The sequence below is a fragment of the Strix uralensis genome, chromosome 2 (genome assembly GCF_047716275.1).
Source record: "Strix uralensis isolate ZFMK-TIS-50842 chromosome 2, bStrUra1, whole genome shotgun sequence".
NCBI lineage: Eukaryota > Metazoa > Chordata > Aves > Strigiformes > Strigidae > Strix > Strix uralensis.
In genome coordinates, this window is record NC_133973.1 from 32,782,012 (window position 1) to 32,806,193 (window position 24,182).

Below are 24,182 nucleotides of genomic sequence, written 5' to 3' on the forward strand. Positions count from 1 at the left end.
GAGACCCCTTACTTTGACATAGGTGCGTTCTGTCTCGAGGAGTTCACAGATAACCTTTCGCAGTTTATCTGCATCTGTGAGTTGTCTCATGGTGGCCAGCTGGGGTCCTGTAAATTCCTGAGGATGAGCACTTGAATCAGAAGGGTTCATTTCATGCAGACTGCGACAGAAAGCAGCGACCTGCTCTGTACTCTTTAAAAAGAAGGAAGAGGAAAGACCAGCAGTAATATTTTAAGTAAGAGCTACAGGAACGATGGAACTGAGAAGCCTTTGCAGTTAAGCAGTTGCAGCTTGGGGGCTTTTTAACAGACACCAAAGTCCAGAAGTGCACACATCATTTCATATATCTGTCTAGCCTATCTCTCAGTGACTGGGGATAAGGGGGGGGGGGGGGGGGGGGGGGGCGGCACAGGGCGGGGAGAAAAAAGTTGCATAATTCAAGTTAATTGAAGTGCTGTTCAAAAACATTCATGTTTTCAGATAAGCATGAACTTTAATTGAAATAGGCTCGTCCAGCCCTTAAGACAAAAACAAACAAACAAAAAGGCCCAAGAATAGGAACCAAAAATGACTGTGCAAACAAAACACATGCCCCAGCCCTCTGCCAGTTCCCTAAACTAGTTTGCAAGGGTCCTGTGAATAGCTGTGTCAACACAGCCAAGGAGACAACATGGAGACAGAAACCTTCTAAGCTATTTTTTGGGGAAGCAGAGCCATCTGGGGAACCAAAGCCTCTCAAGGCTTCAAACACAAGCTCATTGGGAAAGTAACTGTGTATCTGTTCTGTGTCTGGAAATATGCCTTGCAGGGTGCATTTCTTCCCCATAAGTCAGGTTTTTCAAAGCTGCTACATCTAGCTGATTTCTTTAATGTTTAATCAGCTGTCTATATACATAGACAGTTATCCTCTCTTCACCTCCTCACGTTAGATCATCTTCTCGCATCTTTTGTTACGCTGAAAAGTTTGGAGCAGGTACAGTCTCTGGTATCAGTGACGACAGCCCCAGGCTTCTAGGGTTGCCAAAGCAGTGATGTGACCTGTCTCCATCCCTCCCAGACACCTGGAGGGGGCACAGGAAGGAAAAGAGCTGCTGCACTTGATCACACCTCTCTAACCTTCTGTGGCTAATCCTGCCACGGTATCTTAATCCAGATATAGTGACTTCCCAGCCTGCCTCTATAGCCCTCCAGTTCATACTAAAACAACTGACTGAAAATTAGCTTGTTCAAGCAGAGAATATTCCAAGAGAGGAAAAGAAAAAAACCCAACCAAACAAACAAACAAAAAACAACAAAACAAACAAAGACAGAAAAGCACATCACCACTTTGCAGTTTGGAGACAGAGCTCTGTCCCCTGGGAGATCACTTCACTCCCACCAGCTGGTAGCAACAACATCATCTGGAGCCTGCACTACCCCACACCTTCATGATTACCCGGTGCTGAAACATCCCCACATTTTATAAGCTGTGCAGTCTGCTCACACATAGCTATTTTCCCCCTCTCAGTGTACCTACAACGCCATGAAGCCCAAAAGGAGCATTAACCATGCTAGTGACAACTAAGGGATTTCCTGCTGTAATACAGTTGCTTTCCTTAAAGGTATCTTATAGCTGTAAATGCTCACCTGAGTGTACCACTGCAAGGCATTTTAGTAAAGATGCTTATTATACAAAGGATAATTTTCTTCAGGACACAAGTGTAAGGAACAAACTAATTGTAACCGACTGTCTATACAAAAATGCCTCTTGAACACAGTTTATTACATGAAAAAAATTCATCTTTGGTATCTGAGGTTTAACTTAGATGAGGAAGAAAAGAGAAATGTTGTAAGTTAAGGGCAGAAGGGAGCATTTAGTTGAACCAGTCCATTTCCAACTAACTCAGTTTCTGGTAGTGGCATGTGTCACAGAGTTAAGATATATTAGTCCAAGTAATTCCTTTTATTTCTCAGCAAGGTTCCACCTCCACTTGCCATACTCTTAAGTATAAAGCATATCCAAATTTCTAGCTTAAGTTCGCTTTAGATTTCAGCAGGTGAGATGTTGATCCCAACAGCCCCAAATCCACAAAGCGCAGTAGGTGAAAACCTGGCTTCAGCGCATGCAAAAAACCCTGCCCAAGTTACCTGCTCTGCTGGAAAGAGACAAAGAACCGAATTAATAGATGTTGATCTGAGCCTGCTGAGACCCAGGATATGCAGGGTTTTGCTCAGAAACATTTAGCTTTGTTAGGACTATTTTGTGAAAGAATATTTGAGGAAGACAATATCCAATGGCATTTTGTTTGAAGAGCCAAATGTATGAATAAAAAGTTATCATGTATGAAACACAGGATGGAGTCAAACTCCAAAAATAATCCAAGTGTTTCAAGCAGTTGATGCTTGATACCCCACAGACAGCTCACCACCCTGTGTATGCACTTGCAGTAAGTTGTAGGAGAAGATGGGTCACCCAAAAAGAGAGAGTGAAAATCCACTTATACCATGAAACACCAGCTAAACACTAACAAGTAGCTGAAAACTGGGTAACTGTCATACAGGCACACAGTCTGCCCCAGAAGGAATAGTTACATCCATATGCCAAAAAGGAAGCGTAGATGACTTTTAAAAGCCTTATCTCCTCTTGTGCACACTTAATAAACCGCTCACTGACTTCAGCCATGCCCAGCTCCAGCCAACAGCAACTGAGCTCTGCCTCGCCACTGCCCCGCCTCACATTTCTTTACGTATTTCCCAAGTATCACTCGCCCAATACTCTTTGGACAGACAAAAAGTCTCAAGCACAATAATGTCCACAAACCTATTCTGTTGCTTGTTCATTGAACAAACTGACATTTCATTCCTGAACATAATCCTGTCTACGTTTACTTTAAAAAAATACATTCCTAGACAAAAAGCAGGTGCATATTGCACCCAGGGAGGTTCAGAACACAGCTATTTTGCTGAAAACTCTCAAACAGAATTAACAAAAGCCTCTCTGTCCTCATTTTCCTAGTGAAAGTAGATAGAGTAGGGAAGGTCTAGAACAGAAACAGATCCTTTTACCCCCCAGTACCAGCTCTGTTTGCCAGCTGCAACAATGAGAGCACTGAACCAGGATTTCTCCAGGAGAATTACGGCATCACACTTCAGGCACAATTCTGCGAGCAATCCCACCCAGCAACCTTAAAATGAGATGGAGGGCTGTCACAATTGGGCTGTAAAGTGAAGTTTATTTTGCAAGTACATTAACCCCTCCTCTGCAGGGGGCTCAGCAGTGGAGCTAGGCTCACATCCTTCCCATGCAGGAGGAGCAAGTCCTTAAACTCATCAAGCATGTTGATGCTGTCCACAGTGGGGAGTTTTGGCTGCCTGCCCTATAATTTTGAAAGCGGAGTGCCATTTCCTGTTGTGCTGACCGTATAAAGACATACAGGTGCTTGGGCATCAGGCAGATTGCCCCCTTGAATGGCACGCAGCATCTCTATTCCGCCACGGACGGCAAACTCTACACAGTATTGATCTTCCAAACAAAACTCAGGCAAATTGCACCCTTTCATGCATGGCCAGGACTGCTAACGACATTGCACAATAACAAAAAGCCTCTACAGGGTATATATGTTACAGCTCAGCCTGAATGTATAACCTGAAAATTAAACCAGCATGAAAATTCATTTAACTGCTAATTACTTAGACTAGTCGCGTTGCACGGTAGATCTGCTCACCAAATACAGCATACGGTACAGAGAGTCGCCGGCTCTCCCAGCGCTTTCGTCCTTGAGTTTACGGTTAACTCTCCAAAGAGCCGACATCACTGGAAAGACAATATTGCCAGAGCTGTCCCTCATCTAGGAGGAAAATCCCAGTTCTCCATAAATCCAGCTGATCCAAAAGGCTTTCCCACTCCAGACAGATACTCTGTGCTGCTTACTAGGCACATAATACAGAAGACGGCTGCATTTTAATAAGGGCAGGCAGTGAGCATATTTCTCTGAGCAAAGCCTTTCTGCATGTGTCATTTGCCGCCGGCCTCATTCGCTCACCACATCAGCTGGAATTAAGAGCCAGCTACCAGTCAAAGACGAGAACTCAACGCTGCTTTTCATAGACTCGTTAAGAGGAAAACTTCAGCAGAGAGGCTGAAATGCAGCAAAGCAGAGGTGAAAGCAGCCTGGGAATATAAATGTCTTTTGCCCGTGGCTGAGCACAAGCCGATTGGCTATGAACAGCACTGCCAGAGAATATTAAACATCTGAAGGGACAGAGGCACAGAATTAAAAGAACTTAAAAAAGCCAGTTACGCTACTGGAAAACCTACCCCTCAAATCCCTGTTTTAATCCCTTCACATCTATTGCAACACGTTGAACGTTTTGAGACTTAATTCTGGTCTTGAATAATGCTGCAGACAGAAGACGACCTATTTTCTCTGAAAAAATACCTCTAAATGGTATAAGCATGTACACACACAGCCCATTACAGCATGCTCCCCCAAGCACAAGTGCTGCAAGGTAATGAGTTTTCATTTCAAGAGGCAGATGTCTTTAATTAGAAACAGGGAGAAATTAGTGTCCTGCAGTATTTTAACTGATGACAGTTTTTAAAACACATCCCCAATTAAATTTAAAGGACCATTACAGGATAAAATACACACAAAGACTGATCTTGAGATGCAACGCAACACCTATTTTAGCCTTTGGTAACCTACAACGTCAAGAATGCACACATATACTCAGTTTTCAGGGTACCTCCTTTGAACGTCAATTTATTCTACAATATTTAAAAGGTCAAAACAGTCAGGTCACCACAGAGGCACGTAACCATTTAAGAAATTACTCTGGTATGAAATGTTCCTGATATTCTGTTGGAGACTGACAGAGGGACATCATCTAGATTTCATAAACAGCCTGAAACTTGAATTTATATGCTAGATGAAAATAAGCTCAAAGAGGTGGCAGAGAGCAGGCTTTCCTTTCCCCCACTCTTCTCCGTCCCAGCCCTCTCCTTCTCTTGGCTCCCACACTAAACAGGGAGAGAAAGGAAAATCAGGAGTCCAACCCAGAGCAGAAACAACTGGGAGCACAGAGGCCACTGCTAGTTGCATGGCTTAAAGGAAAAGAGTTGCACCCAGAAAGCATACCTGCTTGCTACTGTTTACATAGATTCCAACCCAAGAGATACTATACCTACAAGGACTGGGTGGCACAGGGAAGGCATGAAATTAGATAAGGAGCGAGTCCAGAGAACAACAGCTATCCCACACCACTGCACTGCCAGCGTCTCGACCCACCTTGGAAACACATTTCTAGTATTTTATCAGAATAGTTCTACAGACATCTCATTTTTGCTTATTATTATAATGAATCCTTTGACAATAGTGATGGAGAAGTAAACTCTACATTATCAGGTCTTTAAGACATATAGAAGGTAAGATTTTCAGAAAAGGAAGGAATCATCAGAGCAACTGATGTACCCTCCAAATCCTTCACCATCAACAGCTTGGAGGCTTTTGCAGATTAAGAAACAAATGCACCACTACTAAGGAAACACACACCCACGTGCACACATGCTGGAGGAAGGGAAAGAGACAGCTGGGAGGGAGGAAAAGGAAAAGGGAAGACTCATTCGAGTATGTCCTGTGTTATACATCCACCCATCACCTACATGAGAAAGTTACAGGTAAATCAGAAGGGACCCGAGCCCAGCTTTTGGCAGGATTTTACAGAGCTTACCTTCATAAAAAGCCTACCCAACCTGTGCTACAAGAGCGGATGAAGGAGAGCTGTGGCACTGCGTTCCTCTCCTTTTCCCATGAATTATTAACTCTCCCCTAGGATCGCTTTGCTGGCTGGAGAGCTGGGAAGTTTCTTCAGAGAAGCTCAGAGCTCTCCTCTGCAGCGCTCTCTGGGCATCAGCAGACCGCCAGCACCACGGCACGGAGCTGTGGTGTTTGCAGGACTAAGCCCTGCCTCAGGATTGTGCTATCACAAGGCAAAAGACAACCCAAATGCTATTTTCAGATCTTCAGCTGCTAATCCTGCATCTGCACTGAAAGAAGGGGAACTCTGCATTTAGCTGGGAGGCTCCAGTGTAGTTAAAATGGATTTCCTCTGCTGCCCAGTGGTTGGGTAAGAGTGCTCCTGCCCTGCTTCTGTCAAGAAGGGCAGAAAATAAAGTCAGTCCTGAACTCCAGCACTGGAGGAAGACTGGAAGCTGTGGCAGTAACGGCAATACAGGGGAACATGCCCCTCCTGGTGGTACGAGGGCGGAGTGTTTCAATTCCCACGTACAAAAATAACCCGTGTAAAACAGTCCTGAGGACATCGGCTTAATCTTCTGCGCCATAATCCTAGGAGCATGGAAAGGTGTGGCAGTGCATGCTCAGGAAAACACCTTTGCTTTTTTCCTCACTCCATACAAGCCGGGTGGTGACTTTCCGTGGAAAAACATGTGTTGCAGACTCCTTACTCCCCACACAGATCAGCTTTCCCAAGCACACAGAAAATCAAAGGGATTATGAAAACCCTCCCATTGATTGAGCTTTTTTAATTCCCCTCTACCATATACTGGAATTCTCTACAGACATTGCAGAATAATTTGGGGGGTTCTGTAAGCTTTCATTAGAGAAGAACCACAAAGAAAGCCCCTCTTAGTACAGAACTCTTCTATGCAAATGGGGAGAGCAGCATTCATGAGTTTGCCAAATTGAGTATGTTGTATATGTACTACTTGTACACGTCCTCCTTTTTTTAATGTAAGACCATTTCAAGCAGTTTGTCCCAAAACAAACAGAATGTGAAGTAAAATGCCTCACTCCCCTCTATATCACAAAAACAAAACAAGACCTATTTCTGAATTTTAAAAGAAAACATGTACTGATGTCGACATTTCATTTACAGCAAAACAGATGTTCCTCCTGCTGGAAACCGAGGCTTGTTAAGGGTTATGAGTTACTCTTCCAATATACGAATATTAAGCATCAGAGCTGCTAATGCACATTTCTCAGTTTAACTGTATCTGCTGAGCCACAGGGCTAATCATGTAATCCTTATGCCTTGCTTCAGGCAATTACAGCTCTGAAGATCCAGGAGGCAAGATGCAAAACGGAACCCCACCGCCTGTCACATAGTTCAGAAATAGAAAGCTACGGAAAACACAGCAAGAACATTTACTCCCCAAGCAGCTATGTGTTATGCTCCGTGCTCTTCCACAGCTCCAGTGTTTAACAGAAAATACTCTTTCCAGAGCATATGACAATCCCACATATTTACAGTTAAAAACTGCAAAGTATCAACAAACACTTCCACTTACTGAAGAAGAAGTTCTTTGTACTTACAAGAAGAGGTTCCATAATAAAACCTGGAAACAAACTGTACAACTAATCATCTTCTCTGCATGCAAGCTCTGCATATGTTTCATGCATAGGAATGTTTTCTCTTATCTGACTTCCACTGTCTGGCTATCAAAGACAAAACTACAGACTAACATGACATAAGAGATCAGGAAACAAGAGGCCAAGGTCTTTTCCTTCCTTTCAATACAATGACAAGTAGAACAGCACAGGGACCAACTCAGAACTCACTATAACACATCTGAGTTAAAAGAGAGCTGACAAAAACCACACTTGTACACAAGCACAAACTGAGTGAGATCTGATTTACACTAGATGATTAATGCTGTAGAAAATTAGCTGTAAACTTTCACCATCACCTATGCAACAAATACCTAAAAGCAATTGGTGTCTTTAAAATAATCTCACTTGATTCTGCCTCAAAAGCCCCTAATCATCACACCTAATGTTGTGCAAAGAAAGCTTCCTAGCACTAGAGTAAGTGCAAACTACCAACCACTGAAAAACCCATCCCTTAATAGATGGCAATTAGCAATCCATTTGCACAACCTCTTAGCTATAATTGGAGAGTTTTGCTTCAATTTAAGGTAGATTGGCTATAATTAGTTTGCATTTAAAAACTAGCATGTGTGCTATGCTATCGATTTGATAAAATAGTGTTTAACTTACATTCCTCCTATGCCTAGAAATCAAGAAAGAATAAGAAATAGCAGTAATCCACCTGATTTTGGCTTAGCTGACCTGCTCTGGTGAAGGAGGTGATAAACCAGCCCATTTAAAAACTATGGGGGAATATTATCACAAGATACTGAAGAAGTGAACCAACCTAGACAAAGGCCACAAGTCTTGCTTAAGAGGTAGTGATGTGCCATAATCAAAACTGTAATTTGTTACATTCAATATAATCTGTAAACACCTTAAAAGTAAGATTAACATTTTCCCAGGAAAGATGCTTTAATGGTGTGCAGCTGTGAAGCCAGCACATCAGCTGTGACTGTATTGTGCTTCTGTTCCTTGTCATGTGAAAATGAAACTTTCTCACCTTGCTCATCTTATCGGCCTCATCAGATGACTCCAGGTCTTGCACTTCTGCCTCCTCTGGAGCTGTCTCAACAGAGCTGTCCGGGTCGCCACAAAGCGAGTGCCCTGCTGAAATCAAGATGTGCGTGAAAACCCAACCATAATTTCCAAATATTCACACAGCTCGGCGGAACAAAGAATTCCCATGGAGGGCCAGGCCTCACCTTGCACACAAGTACATGCCAACAAGATGTTATGCCAGAGGTACTCAATGACCTCAAAGAACTACCTCGGTTTACAGCAGTGGCCAGGTTTAACTACAGGTGTAAAAATAAACAGGTTATGGCCAGACCTGTTTACTATTCCAGCTATTTAGTTGGAAACTATGAAAGCCAATTCAAAGATAAGGCTAAAACGCCACAGTGAAATCCTTATGTTTAGTATTAGTTTCTTGGCTGGCAAGCAATTGCTACCTTTATAGTTCAGTGGTTTCAAATGGAAACTGCAGTATGTGAACAGCCACACCGTGCCAAGAAGCAAATCTTGCTCAGCCCTTCCTCCGAGTTAAGTGGAATGTGATGATTTTAAATTGCTTGCAGTTTTGGCCTAACACACCCACTACTGAGTTTCTATGTTGATTTTTAAGGAAATAAACCCAGTTTCAGCAGTTTTTAGAAGTCTATTACATTAACTGAAAACTAAATTTCATTTCCATCAGTATGTGGCAACAATGATGCACCCCTCTTCTGGAGACTATGTTGTTGATACAGCTAATAACTCCTTTGCCACTTCTTGTAAGTAAATGATGAATTACCTCCAAATGACAAAAGGAAGACAATAACTAATGCCAGCCTGAGAGCTCTGTGCACAAATAACTTTTCGAGGGACCTCATTCTCTGACTCAAATAGCTTTAAGAAGCAGTATTACTACACCTTAGCCAGTCTTCATATAAAAACAGATTTCATATACATTCAGCTACTAGCTATGGCAAATTATAATGACCAGTGACGGACTGAACTCTGCCAGGAATCTCCTGCATGCCTCAACTGACCTTCAAGCCAGCATAAAGAGATACTTTACAGCAGCTGAGTTCAGACACTAAATCCGTTCACCTCTCCCCTCTCCTCCCCTCAACCCCATAAGGAAGACATTTTCTGTGGTGCCACTTCTGGCTGGATGGGGAAGGATGGTTTCTGAGTATGCCTCCCTGCCTGCATCCTGCCACATGAATAGGACAGTGAATGTCCCACCAGGGATTATAGCTTTTATTCCATTACGTTCATTCTTCAGGTAATGCAGAAAAGCCTAATCAAAGTTCATTGGATGCAGCAACACAGAAAATCCCTGCTTTTTAAAACCCAAGACTCAACAGACTATATTAATATAATTTTTGGTTGTACTGTTAACATGTAGCATTTAAACATTTTGGTGGAAAACTGACACATTTCTGTAGCAGAATATAATTTTTTTCAAACCAGTGGGTTTTGGTTTTGTTTGCTAGCCCTACAAATAGAAGCAGCCCAACAGCACACTATCACGTTGTCAGCACCCAATGGTGCAGCAGCCACCCCCTCCTATTCACTACTAGGTTGAAACATGGACATTTTACAAAGATTAACAGCGATTTAGCACATCAGATGCAGCACCATTTCTATGTTAGTCCCATGCTGACTCTCACATTACTTGCTATTTTTCAATTAGACATTTCAGTTTAGGTAAGTCACGTATATTTGTCTATAAGGAGCATTTGCTGTCAGTAAAAAAGACACAGTGATGGCAACACACATCTGTTATATATTTCAGTTAAACACTCTGCGGTTTGGCCAAAAAGGCTGTAATAGTGTGGATGGTCTTTTTAATTCAGATAAAATGGCAAGCTGCTTTAAAATCAAGAGATTTTGAAAAAAACAAACCATGATTACACACATCTAGTATATTTGTTTATATTTATACCGCAATATATGTCATGATACAGAAATGATACTCTCAAAGAAATACGTTTCCTAAATGAATAAGAAAAGTTCTGCTGCTCCTTCACTGCAATTGAAAAGCCACTACTCTTCTTTCAAGGAGTTTTATGTTAACGCACAAGCTGGTGTGCAAACATGTCTTAGGTGAGGTTCTCTACATTAAGACTGAGGGCAGAGATCCAGGTCTGGATTCCACAGTACCCAACTGTCAGCTGCTGTTCTTGCAAGCTTTCAGCCACCATTACTAAAAACAATTTGCATGACTGTACAAGGTTTCCACTTTGTTGAGTATGGAAATAATTTGGAAGAATTGGAATTCAGAAATCCAGAAATAAATTCAGAACATATTCAGCATATTGGGATGGAGATAAACTGGACATCAAATGCAACTAAAAGGACATAAAAGGTAGTTCATAGCTGAGCTTCTGGAAGACATGCCTCTCTTCTGAAAAGACAGGGTTTACCTTTTAAAAAGATGTGCCTGTACGGGTTGTTTGGCAACACAAATCTATTTGAAGAAGTGTTTTCTTCTGTGAGAAGTTAGGTTTTATGAGCCTTGCCCAGATTTTATCAACTTGGACTATCAGCTTTCTGGTCTCTCTATTAATGTGTGAGAAAATTCTTAAAACCCTTAAGCTATTCATTAAAAAATAAGAGAAAAAATGTGCTATGTGTCATAATTTGTTTTGGGCAGTCTGTGTTTTTTCACTGCAATTAACTTCCCATTATAAACTGTGTGAAATACATCTTACAGCTGTTTCTCACCCCAAGCCAAGGCAAATAATGTTTGTTTGGGGGTTTTCAGTTTTTGCTTTTAAGCTACCACTTTTCCTGTATATTAAAACACCACTTAATCTGTTTCCTGCAGTATAAACACTTCTACCCAGTAGACAGCAATCTTTCACTTACGCCTTAATGAGCAGTCACACAGTACATGTGCTCAGGGTATTTCTAATGTCTTAAGCTGCCAAAGCCAATGTCAACTTTAGCAGGTTTATCTGCTGGTTGTTAAATACAGGCAATCAGTTCAATAACGCCACACGTTCCTGTCTTTTAATACCTTCTAGTTACCGTCTCATTTCTGTCAGGTTCATTACATCATTTTATTTTTGCCCTGTAAATCTTTATTTAGGTCTGCAAGGAGCTCTGAGGACAATGTGCTCGCTTCCTTCTGCAGCACCTGAACGCTGCCCAACCACTACCATTTGCTAGGAATGATAACACATGGGCTTCACCTGACATTAAGGAACTAGAAAGGGAAATCCAAAAAGCAGCAGGAAAAGAGGGTCAAATCCATGTGGCCACCAACACAGATGGAGGTCACACAAGCTCCTGAGTTGTCTCAGCAGTGTAGTATCTGTGACATTATGACTAATACCCATTAAATAACTCCTACTTATGGCTAGAACTAACAAAATAAAGGGAGGTCTTATATCACTGGAGCAAAGGTGCTGGGGCTTAAAGGCCTGGAGAATCACATAAAGCTTAAGCACCATGCCAACACTTGGCTAAAATTTTCCACGGCTGCTGCTTCCAATTTGCAGGGTTGCTGTTGCTCGAGCTTTTAATGAGACTTCCATGATATTTGGTACCGCTCTCAAAGCCTGCTTCTTGGTGCCAGATTATTTTTTTTTCAATGCAGTGGAAATAAATATTCCTAGCCAAGCTCTGTCAGCTGTGGTGCAAAGCTCAGAAGTGCACATCCTACTAACACAAAAAGCAGCATACAAATCAGAAGGCCCTGCCTTACTGCCGAGTAGGTGGAATGGGCAATACTGAATATAGTCCTCTCAGTGGCAGCAACAGCAAAGTGCTGGCAAGGGCAGCCATCTGCCAGCATGTTACGTGCAGTGAGCCAGAAGCAACAACAGGCTCAGATGGTTGAAAGCTTTGGTCAGTAACGTTAAGGTGCCTCAGTCTCCTAGGCAGGTTGTTTTACACATATCAGCGCTCCACACAACACCCTGCTGTGCGACTGAGGCAGAGCTCTGGGACTGCTGCAGCCAGCCAGCAAGTGTCAGGGACTGAGGAGCTCAGCCTGGTGTCCTTTCCTGCCTGCCTGCCACCGCTCACTCCCTGCAAAAGGTGTGTTGTGTTCCTCTGTACTTCTTTCACCAAACTCAGCGATACTGGAAGTCAAATACAGCAACTGCTTAATCACTTTCATCAGGAAAGAAGGAGTGACCCCCATCTGAGCTGAAACCACAGAAGAAATATGGACCAGACAGAACACGACTACCCCAGCTGAATCCCAGCCAAGTCACTCGGGTGTTTGTGCTCCTGCGAGAAGTGCTGCAAAGGCTTCAGTGGCCAAGTGCTTTCAGCAGCTCATGTTTGACTGTAGTCTTAAAAGAAAAGAGTATCACTTACTTGGGCAGTTCAACAGCAATCTCCTTAAACAGAAAGTGTCTGTCTAAATGGTACTGGGGAATGGCCCTGTTATGACAACAGAGTACCTTTCAAAAGAGACTCTGTCATAAATGCAACAATTCTAATACAAACTGTTAGGGAACTGTCTCTCAGATTAAATTTTTATTTAAGACAAAATTTCACCTATAAATCTACAATAAAAAAGGTAATCATGCTTTTTTTTTTCTTTTTTTAGAAGAATTCGGGTTAGCTTTGAAACACTGAAACATAAAAGAAGAAAACATCGTTTTTAGACTGGGGTATTCTGAACCATTGGGAAGACCCACAGAGTTGATAACATCTCCAAAGACCTATAAAACCCAGCTACAACTATCACAGTTACAGTCAACTGAGCAATCAAAGAACAGTATAGAAACGAACTGGAGAATTCTGCCTTTCCTAGAGAGCTATAGAACAAGCCCCATAATTCTCTTTCCCTTTTGACAGAACTCTATTGCTTCCCTTTCCATTTCAACTAGGTAATAAATTGTACAAATATAAAAAAAATCTATGCTGATTGTCATTTAATTCATTCATTCTTCTCAGGAAAAACACAGATTCAATAAAACCTTCCCTGCACAAACTGTACCACGATCACTTTTCACCCTCCCCAGGTCAGGAGCCTGTAATATACTTGAGTAATATGCCCCTTTGGAATAAACAGGAGTGTTGATGGATGCAAAAATGAAGCATGTGCTCAGGGACCTTGGAAACCAGGGACACTGAGATCACAGAAACCTGCCTTTCCTTCTGCAAGTCCCGCGCGGCAGCCTGGGGCTTGCAGTGACGGCAGGGGGAGCGGCAGTGCTGCAAGAATATCAAGATTAGAAATCCACAGGTAAGGGAGCAGCTATGCTTACTGCAGCTAAAATGGAAAGGGTCAGAAACCCAAAGCTGCAGAGCAAAAACTAACGTGCTAACAGCCATGCTGCTTATTTCAACAGCAGCTCAGGCAGGCTTTAGAAAAGCCAGGAGTGAGACCTCTGAACGCAATTCTGACTGAGGGAACATCCTTGAGCTTTGGCTTTTAAGGTTTTAGAAAATAGATCTTGTGAACAACAGCTCTGCATGTCTCTAATTATATGCAAGACCCTCAGATTGTTGCTGCAGTAAATGCCCCTGGAATTGTTAAATCAAGCATTGAATGATAATATTTTTAACGTGCTACAAAAGGTATGAAATTAGTTGTCTGCCTCAGGAAAATAACCCTGAAGAAATTAAGGTTACTGTTAGTCTCAGCTTGTTCTGAAATCCAAATTACTTAGCCTTAGGGGACCTGTGACAGTATGAGGATGGAATGAAAAATAGTGGCCATTCTTATAGTGCAATGAAAGTTTGTTTCAGTTTTATACCATAGTCTTTAGAGTGTGTGTTAGCTTCAGCCTCTGGTTCTCCTGCTTTCTGAATGACAAAATAATAAACTCCTTTAAAACACCTGGCTGCTTCATATCTAGAAGTTTAATATATGCATTCAAAACAGGAGTATACTTTCTTTTTTATCATTCATACATTCTGCACACTGATTTGTATGGCTCACAGTTATCCCTGCAGAGTTATTCCTCATGCTAGAGGTCTCCAAAATACAGGAGCATTCAAAGCCTAAACCTCAGAAACTCTACCCAAAGTAAAAAAAGTAGTTAATTGTGGGGAGACCACAAACAAATATGGATACCGCTCCCCACTCCCACTCCCAAATCACCTTCTCATAGCAAAGGATCTTCTTTATGATTTTGGGTAGATGTGAGGCTGTGTTTCTAGCTTTCAGACTCTCGTTGCCTGGATTGAATGGAGCATGGGGAGACAAAACACTCCTCATGGGGAGGGGAGACAACTCCCACTGATCCTTTTACGCAGTAAGGGAACATGCTGAGGGGCTCCAGACAGAATGAGAACTAGTTCTCCTCAACCAGATTCATGCAGACTGCATTAGCAAAAGAGAAGACTGAAAGCCAGGAAAAACAATAGTAGATGAAAGGAACAAAACTTGTGGCTTTGCAAGCCTGATGCAGCACAAATGCCTAGGGGAAAGAATATATCATACCCACGATGATATTTTTCACATCAATTAGAGATATAAAATCCAAGGTCGTTTCAAGAATAACCTGTTAAGTAAACAAAATGAAGTAACCACTGCCACAGAGCTGATCTGCAGCTCTAGCCCTAACCTCAGTATATACAAAGTAGTTCCAGACAATGAAACAGCTGTAAGAGATGTCGTATTTAACAGGAGGGCTGGCGGTCACTTCAGGGAGGTCGACTCCCAGAATCACAGACCCGTTTTGCTCCTGGCAGACCTCCCACTGAGGAAAACAAGGCATTAGGAAAGCTTCCTTAAAAAAAATGTAAAACAACATCTTTCTGTTAAAAACACACAATGTGATTTGCCTCACACAAGAAGTCTACCCTTTCCTGCCTTCATAGCCGATAAAGAATTGCTAGTGAAGAAGATAATGACAGAACATCAGCATGATCAGCACAACCAGACCCCGAATTACTGGAGAATGGATGTGTCTACAGGTGATTTATACCTGCTGGCTTTCTGGCCCAGCAATGTTTCACCCCCCTGCTGAAAGGGGGGCTACACTACTTCAGGACCAAAGAAGAAATCTGCATGCTATAAATAAAGCATATAACAGAAATCACTGAGCTGATTTGCCTAGCCTGCCAAACTGCCAGTAATCAACATGGACACAAATAAATGGGTCAGTGGGTATTTCATACTTGACTGCTCTCTACAGGAAGCTGTGGAGCCAAGACCAAATACCTTAGATACAGCCACAATGTCCCAAATAAAAGCACATACCCCTTTTTAAAATGTCTTGTGTATCCCATTTTATGTAACAAATCCCTGAAAAAGCACAGGGCCAGAAGAAGAAAGGCTTCAGTAAAACATTGTGTTCTGCAAACACCTAAATAGAGAGAAATTGATGGGGAAGAACAAAACACCTGCCTCCCAATTGCGCACTTGGGTGCAGATCCTTGATTTCACTCCCACCTCAGGCTAAGTCATCCCAAATTAGAGCATCGGTGTTATTTAGCTTTAAATACTGTCTTAACATCGTTCTTCAGAGGTGTATTTCACATGGCAACTACAGGCACTTTCAGAAGCTGCCAGAGACACCTGCACATCTTCTGATGAGCTATTGTGCTGCTTCTGTTGGTTAAAGAGGCATTCTTTCTCCTTTGAGGAGGAACGAAGGCGATTCCCACCTCAACGTTTACTGCATTTTGAAGGAAAGCAAATGTCAAGAGAGCTCTAGCTTCTGTGCTGCCTGCCGCCTAAAAGAGAAAGCGAAGGATCTGACTACAGCACACGAAAAGTGAAGGGAAGCTGTACCAAGAGAAATCTGAAGGGAAAAGGAAGCCCCAAAGCTTAGTCCCAGTCCTAGGGAGCTATTTAGGAAGGAGGCACTTTGGTCGACCAGACAGTTCACATGCTCACTGCAGGACACAGAAAAACAAGCAGTCGTTCCACACCACTGCGATAACCACAAAAACCCATCTTGGGAGAAGCTTATAAAGGAGGACAGACATGACTCAAGTTGAGAGCAGCACAAAGGAAGTCATGTCTACAAAGCAGCAGAAGCCGGAGGTCTGATTTTGCCGTGCTGTGTCCATCAGCCACATCCTATGTCTTCATTTCACATGGGGCACGCAGTGTTATCACTGGACAGTGTTAAAAGGTAAATGCTAGGCTCTTCAGACACATTTGGCAAACCACGCACTATCTCACCCTTGGCAAGGAAAAGGACCCCTCAAAGACACTCAAAATAATGATGCAGAGAACTGACAGTGGCACAGAAACTGCTTGTTGAGAACAGCTGTTGAGACCCTGTGTTACGAAATGTGACTGCTCTGCCTTAGAAATCACTATGTTGCGTAGATACGAAAGTCCCAGTTCCCAATTCTTTGCACCCAGGGCAGACACTCACTTCAGTGAAAAGTCGGGGTGCAAGGACTCAGCACTCTGAGTTTCAGTGAAAAAGCACAGGCAAGGACAAAAGGATGGTGTGGCAAAGAGCTGGTGTTAAGTAGGAAATGGGGGCATCTTGTGGCCAGCTATAAAAATGTACAAGATGAGCTTGATTTTTTAGTACAAAAGCGTAGCTGGGAAAACTTCAATGAAAATTAAAAGGGGAAATGTCCTTCTGAAAAAGTTTAAGTGCCTTTGGGGGTTTATCCCACATCTTACATAAGGTTGCTTTTATCAGTCCCCTCAGAGGTATTTGAAATAAGATGTTTTTAAGCTTTGTTGTTCATGCTATTCCACTTGCTATGAATACTATACTCCCCAAAGTCAGACTAGAGGTCCATCTTTCCCTTTCCCCCCATCACCCCAACAATGGCATTTTTGCTAGGTCACTTTCAGTCAATATTTCAAGCAAAATGAGAGCAGCATCCAGAAATGTTGGACAGCAGGCTGTACCTCCCTGACTCTTTGCAGGCAGACATGAGTCAGCTTGGTCCTGAGCCCAAGCAAACTGTCTTTCACTGTGGCTCATTTGCTCCAGCTCAGCATCATGCTAATGCACTCACACTGCTCCTGGGTTAGCTCCAGCTTGCACCCAGACTCACCCCAGAAGCCTCTACATTGAGCGACTGCAGTAATCAAAGAGACATGTCCTGGGAGAAGGCTGACTTTAACACTAGTGAAGTGCATTAACAGTCCCACTCCTACTCCAGCTTTTTATTCCAAATGCCCAAATAAAAACCATTTCATAGTTATCAAAACAATTATTTTGACATCTTTGAAACCTTTACCTGGTGAGAAAACAAAGCATTTTGACATATTCAGATGCCATTTACTTTTGATTGAAAATCAAAATTTACCTCAGGTCAGAATAATTTTGATTATCTAGAAACTACTTCTTTTTGGCCATTCTATTAATTTTTCCTGTATTTTAAATTAATCTCAAAAAACTAAAGCAAGAAGGTACATCCAGTTCCTCTTCTGTTTTTGAGTACAGGGGGAGAGAGGTAACTAAGCAGGCAAGGGGAGACATGATGCAGGAGCTTTCCTGCTGTCCCAGTGCAATTCCCAACACTGTTGTTTTACAGAGGTAATGGCTAGCAACCACCAAGGGGGCAGACGTGCTCTTCTGCAGCCATTTCTCTTATCCCAGCACAGATGCTTGTCCTCACCTCGTTCAAGAAGCTAAACTAGTGGCAAACAATTCACTTTTGCTAGGGATTAATTTTCTGCCAGGTCAGTTCTCTGAACAGGGCAGCATGGTGGGCAGGAATGCCCCTTCCCACCACAGTGTGCTGTGGGACCAGTTAGATATGTTTGGCTGTAATGTCAATCCCTAACTTTAGGTGTTTTGAACTGTCGTTGTGAGTTATTTATGCGTCTCATCAAACACACAGGACTCCTGTGCTCCTGGCTAATCCCAGAGAGGGTGAACGCTCATCCCCCCTTCCTTTCCTGCTATAAATATATCCTGTGGGCAAATTCAGAGGTAAAGGCACCTCCTGAGCAGCCCAGAAGTGAGCAATTAGTTCTGCGACTTGCTGTAGGCACAACTAGATGATGTGACATGCATTTGGCAATGCCACATGTTTCACAGCCTAACCACGTACACAGTCACCCTTCACTGCTACCGTAGATTATACTTTACAGCTTCCAGAGCCCCATGTATTATCTGCCCAGAGCATTCAGACTGTAATTCCTCTCACTTCCACCATGGAAGTTACATGCAGGGATCAATGGGATTACACCAGCACACTGTAAGCATGAATCCTCCTCCTGGTAATTTCTACATTGAACCCAATACCTTGGTTGCTCCCAGCAAACGTCAGTGCGCTGTCACTCAAGTCAGATGGGTTTTCCAAGCGACGTGGTGGTGGCTGCATCAGTTTCTGCCCTTCCTCTATCTCAGGATAGGTGCGCACAGTAAGACACAGCGAAGGCTGAACAAGGGCATCTTTCAGCAAAGCTGAGTCCAGATCCTCAGCAGCTTTCTTGTTAATCTCCACAATTTCATCGCCAGCTTTCAGGCCTGCAACACAGAAAGGAACAAGTAAGACTTGCACAGTAACACTTCTGTTGCCCACAGACATCAAGGAGCTCAGCTGGGTGTTTACGAAGTGCCAGGCAGTGTTATGTCTAGACATAAAGTAAACATTTATGACTGCAAATGATATTGAAATTTGATGGACTTCTGCGAGATCTGTTGTCAGGCTGGTACTCCAGTACCATCCCTAAGAGTGCGGTACCCAGGAAGATTTCCGAGGTGCTGCACAGAGGATGGGGGAAGGATGGAGTAGCTGGGCTGGCTTGCTTCTTGCTTTTAACTTTCCATACAAGTGAAGGCTTTTATTTGAAGTGGTCACCTACCTGTACACCTAGGTGAAGAGAAAACGTTTCCCACTCAGCCAAGGTGTATGGTGTAGGACTTCAGATAGCTTTCTTTCTGGCCCCCTCTGAATCATGTCTTAGCACATAAATCTTCAAAAGGCAAATTTTAGCGCTTGGTAAGTTAGTCATGTTTTTTTTCCAATCTGATTTCAGGAGTTATTTATAGCACTAGCGCCCAAGAGAAAAGGGGATCTGCAGAGGGAACAGCTGACTCTGCTCGCTTCAGGGGTGACACAGCGATGTTGACAAGACAATATGCAGCCCTCCGAGGTGCCGCAGGAAACCTGACCTTCCTCTGGGCCAGCCAGGCCCACTCTCTGACTAATAACAGCAAGCTGGACCAGGGTTTAACCAAATAATCTTTAGGGTCAGGCAGGCAGCCCCGTGCCCTGGCACACCAGCGCTGACAGCCCCGATTGTCAGAGCTGCTCCTGCCGCTGAAGCTTTTGTCTCTATTTGAGGGGGATGCCAGCAGTCCCCTGCAGGCATCCCCCCAGGAGCTGGCCCACTGGGAACACATACTCTGCAATGGCCGCCAACCCACCAACAGGACTGCTGTGGCATCCCAGTCACTATCCTGACATTTACAGGGATGAAAGCTGGAATTTACAGGGTCGAAAGAGCTGCTCTGGAGGGTGACCTGCCCTTGTGCCATGCAGTCCTCTGGCCGGGCAATCATGCAAAAGACAAGTCTTGCCACTCTTAAAGCCCAGATGAAAGGCCTGACTCAATGAGCCTGAGCTGCAAGCAGAGCTCAGCTGCGTCCTCCAGGGAACAGATTACCTACCCGCATTCAAGAAAGAAATGTGGAAGGGATGAGGCTAAAGAGCATCAGTCTTCTTTAGGAAAATTGAGATCCTTCTAAATGCATGTAATTGTGCCCAGAAAGTGTAGTGTGGTATGCAGTTTTGGAGAGAATAAAACAGACTAGATAGAATAGCTACAAAGTAAATGGACCATAAAATCGTATTTGAAACAAGGACAAAACAAAGCAAGTCAAGCATTTCGCATTATTTCATTTATTCTACTTAGTGATGCCATGTCATAACAGTAGCACATTAATATGCCTGCAACCATAAACATCGTATCTGGGGCTTCATTTACTCTTTGTAATCCTTGCTTTGAATCATTTGGGTTAAAGCATCATGTCTATCTCGGTACAATCAAGCACCTCAAATTCCAACAATGGTCTAGCTAATGCAGACAAACAGAAAAAATAGAAAGATAAACCATAAAAATTATTAGGAGAAAATAAAATTTACATTTTCTAATTGAAGAAAAGATTGACAATGAAATACTGTATTTCTTCTGGTTAGACTTACTATAGGAAGTGCAGTCAATTGCAAACATGAATGTAAATAATGGGAGGAAGTGAGAGTTTTCCTCCCTGCTTTCTGCTAACTATGTGTATCTTGTCATAATATCCTGCCAAATACCATCCATACAAAAGTGGCTTTTTATATCAATTATGAAGAGCAATATATCACTGAAAGTGTGTTTTAGCATTTCAGCCCTACAGGAGGCAGTCTGTGTTCATGCATTCATTTAAACTGTTGCTCAAACATTTTCTAAAAGCAAAATAAGGAAGCCCTGGTGAACAAATCCCCCCCAATATTCTCTTTGCTCCCTACAGGAAGCCTGCAGAGTTTTATTTCCCTGTGGCAGGCTGGCAGAGAGCTGCCTCCAAGTCCCTGAATCCCCATCCTGTCAGCAAAGGAATCATATGGGGCTGAGGCGGGGTAAGGCCAGAAAGATGGTCTTTTCAAGCTCAATAAACATACACAGCAGCCTCCAGAACCACCTATGGGGTTTTCTTAAGTTAGGGTTAAAGGCTACAGCTGAGCGAAATGCCAGGCTCCTTGCAGCCAGAACCGTTTCCCCTCCCCTGCCCCCTGCTTCTTCTTTTCCAGCTTCTGTCTGCGCAGTTGTGTCCCTCCACTGTGCCACTTCTGCCACTTGCTTCACTGCAACACAAGCCAACTCTATTTGCTAGCAGGTCAGAAAACCCACCATGCCTTTCTGCCATGGCTCACTCAAGACAGTGAGCTGAATCAGCTCAGCAGAGTGTGAGCATCAGCACAAGGCAAAGGGCTGGAGCAGTTTGCAGCAGACCAGCCCCCATCGCTTTTGGCAACAGCTAACTGTTGCATAAGTTCTGCAAGTCCATATAACCACTCACCAAGAAAACTCTGAAGGTGTTTTTGAGGACTCTGTATACACTGAGGGGTTATGAACAGATTGCGAGTCTTCTCACTCTTCACGCTCTCCATGTTATACTTAAAAATCCAGTTAGGTTTCAGTTGCCCAGCTCCCAGACGAGCCCATCCCATGACTGCATGAGCAGCAGGGCTGGCACATCAGAAAGGGCAATGAATGGGAAAAGCAGGAAGGGCATAGCAGTGTCAGGGTTGACCTCAGCTTGGGTAAGCTGCAGTTAAACCATATCCTGCTCTGCCTTGGGATGAGCCCGGCAGTCTAGTTATCTCTGCCGGCTTCTGGTCCAAGTGCTGTCATGCTTCCTGCAAAGGCTGGAAGCAAAACTAGAGGCAGTAATCCCAGCCACAGAGAGCACCATGATGACTTCTACTGTACCCGTTTATCTTGCAGTGACTGACTTCAGAGGGTCCCTGCTCCTCTTCCTAGCTGCAAGGGACATGCTGACCCTGCTACATGCACAGCAACTCAAAATTCAGAGGTTGACTATATAGCATAGCTGATCCTAAGAGCAGAACAGACATGTATTCAGTACATAAGGTTCTTCCCAAAAGATCATGGTCTCTTTTGGACAGGGACCCTGGTTTGGTGTGTTCATAAAGCTCATATCCCAGTAAGCTCATGGTCTATACTAGGGTTAAATAAACAGTATCAAAACCACTTTAAAAAGTCTTTTACCTTTCTTGAAAGCTAGGCCTGTCTCTTTGACGCCATTCACATACAGCCGACGAATCCCTTCTTCTTCCACAGAGGACAGAGAGAAACCTAGGGAGATACCCAGTGAGATGGTTAGAAAAAGCCAACCACTTCCAGTGTGTCCTAACAACCGCACACACTACAGGTAACGCTGTGTTGTCCCTGCAGCAAGAAGTTAAGAATTCCTCCCTTCTTTCCCTTAAACCTTTACAAACATGAAGGTGAAGTTAAAAAATGAAAGTAGCTTTAACAAAAACCTGAACTGAATTTCTGAGTTTATATACAAATCATCTACAGCTTTATCTGAGGATACCACAGCTGCAAAACATTGGAACAGGCTTCCAATTCTTTTGCCACAAAAGGTCACTTCAAGAAGTTTTGCTATTTGCAGACAAAAGCTGCACAGAGCTGTGGTTTGTGACCCAAACCAACAAAAGCCAGGAAACGGAGAGCTATGGCTGACATGACATCCTGAACTCAGACAAGGCAAAACAGCTCCTGCTAAAGCAGAATGCCAACTTTTACTTTTTTTAATTCCTGGACTGGACAAGTTTGTAAAAATGACACTTTCCCTTTTCCCCTTTCTTTTCTCAGCTGCTCCAGGCACGACCTGTTATTTGCCAGGTCTCAGCTCAGCACACATTTTCATAGCCACATTACAGACCCGCGAAAGAGCCTTAAAATGAAAGTACTGACACAGCCTTAATTTAAACAGCGCAAATGGTACTGTTACTTTGGGGTTTGGTGATTTTCTTGCCATTTGTTTGACACTGTGTAAGAAAACAATGTGTAAAGGAAGTACAATGTGGTTAGTTAAATACGGTTTGTTTATTTACTGTTGAGAGTTATCTAAAGCAGAACATTTGCCTTTCTGAAACTCCATTACTCCCTAAATGGGTGTAGGCAACCATTTGCTCTCTCTTTTTCCTACTAGAAAAACATTTACGAAGCTCTGGGGATTTGACATGGAATCAGCCACCAGCCAAGAGGTGCAGATGTGCTAGGAGCCTATTCTGACTTTAGGAGTCCCTTCAAGTTGATGCTTATGGATGAGAAGTTATTTTTTTCATCCATCATTTAAAAAAAAAAAAAAAGAAATGAGGGGGAAGAATGTGGCAGCCTAGAAGTGAGGAACATATGGCCCTTCATGACTTACTGAGCTACTTGGAATCTCTATGTGAGCTCCTCAGCCTGAATAAAATGAAATTTGTGAAGCTTACTCAACGCACAAACTTTGGCAGAGAGAAAGACTCTCAACTAAACAAAAGAGCAGCTGTAAAATATAGTAGTTATTGGTTTTCATCACCACAAAGCCTACCTGGAAAACCCTTAACCAGAAGATTAGTGGAGCATGCCCAAGACTGCAGTTTGAGTCAGAACAAATTATCAGTTACTACTACTATCACCCTTTTGCAACAGAAATGCTGTTTTGCAGCCAACTACCACACAGTTAAATCAAGGCTGAGTTGCATCTCAAGTTCTCGCTGTGGCTAACTGTGAAGAGATTAGCATGCCCAAGCAGTCCCAAGCTCCCATTCTCCTTCATGAGAAGACCTCTGCCTCCTCCAATCTGTCAGGGAGAAGTGCATGTGTAGTTGCTTTTTAATTCATCTTTCAGTCAGAAAAACCCCCATGAATCCTGAGCAGTAATTACTGGCAGAACGGGTGTAAGGAGCAATTACACACGTTGTCATCAGCTTTAAGAGATGAGAGATGGGCAACTGGCCTTGAAGCGGTCATTTCACAAATACACTTAACTCCTCCACAGACAGGGTATGTGACCATACCCCAAGCACAGATGAACTGTTTTATTTCTGCCATTGTGATAGTGGCTGGATCTCGTAAACAATTTGAAGCAGCGTGCCTGTCCCACTGCAGTGCCGGTGCCAGCGCTTTCACTGTCATGTAGTAAAGCAGAGCAGGGAACTCATCCAGATGAGAAATACCTCAGTCAAGTGTGTGTGTGTGTATATACGTATGTGTAGTTTGTATATACAGATGTACAGTTTCCATCTGGCTGAAATCTGCAGGTGCTCCACACAAACACGTGTACTGGCATTGCATGAGAAGAAGGGCAGGAGTGGGTGGAAGCAACAGCGATTGCAAAAGCTGGCATCACTGCCAAAAAGATTATTATCAAACTGTGCGTGGACTCTGAAACACAGGTGTGAAGAGATGGGTGGTGA

The 24,182-nt window shown here is 43.2% G+C and overlaps 1 protein-coding gene across 8 annotated transcripts in view; it reads right to left on the reverse strand.

Moving 5' to 3' along the window:
• TIAM1 (TIAM Rac1 associated GEF 1) overlaps positions 1-24,182 on the reverse strand; it is a 189,374-nt gene that overhangs the window by 16,015 nt on the left and 149,177 nt on the right. For 6 of the 8 annotated variants that reach the window (XR_012627473.1, XM_074858166.1, XM_074858164.1 and 3 more), the window contains 4 exons: positions 21,979-22,065; positions 18,503-18,727; positions 8,371-8,477; positions 13-192 (listed from right to left, as the gene is read on the reverse strand). Coding sequence is in view for 7 of the 8 variants with exons in the window: in XM_074858166.1 (XP_074714267.1) it covers positions 13-192; positions 8,371-8,477; positions 18,503-18,727; positions 21,979-22,065 (599 nt within the window). In the remaining variant the exon portion in view is untranslated. Of the gene's footprint in view, positions 1-12; positions 193-3,704; positions 3,871-8,370; positions 8,478-18,502; positions 18,728-21,978; positions 22,066-24,182 lie in introns of those variants that run through there. The other 2 variants (XM_074858168.1, XM_074858170.1) reach the window with 2 other exon arrangements.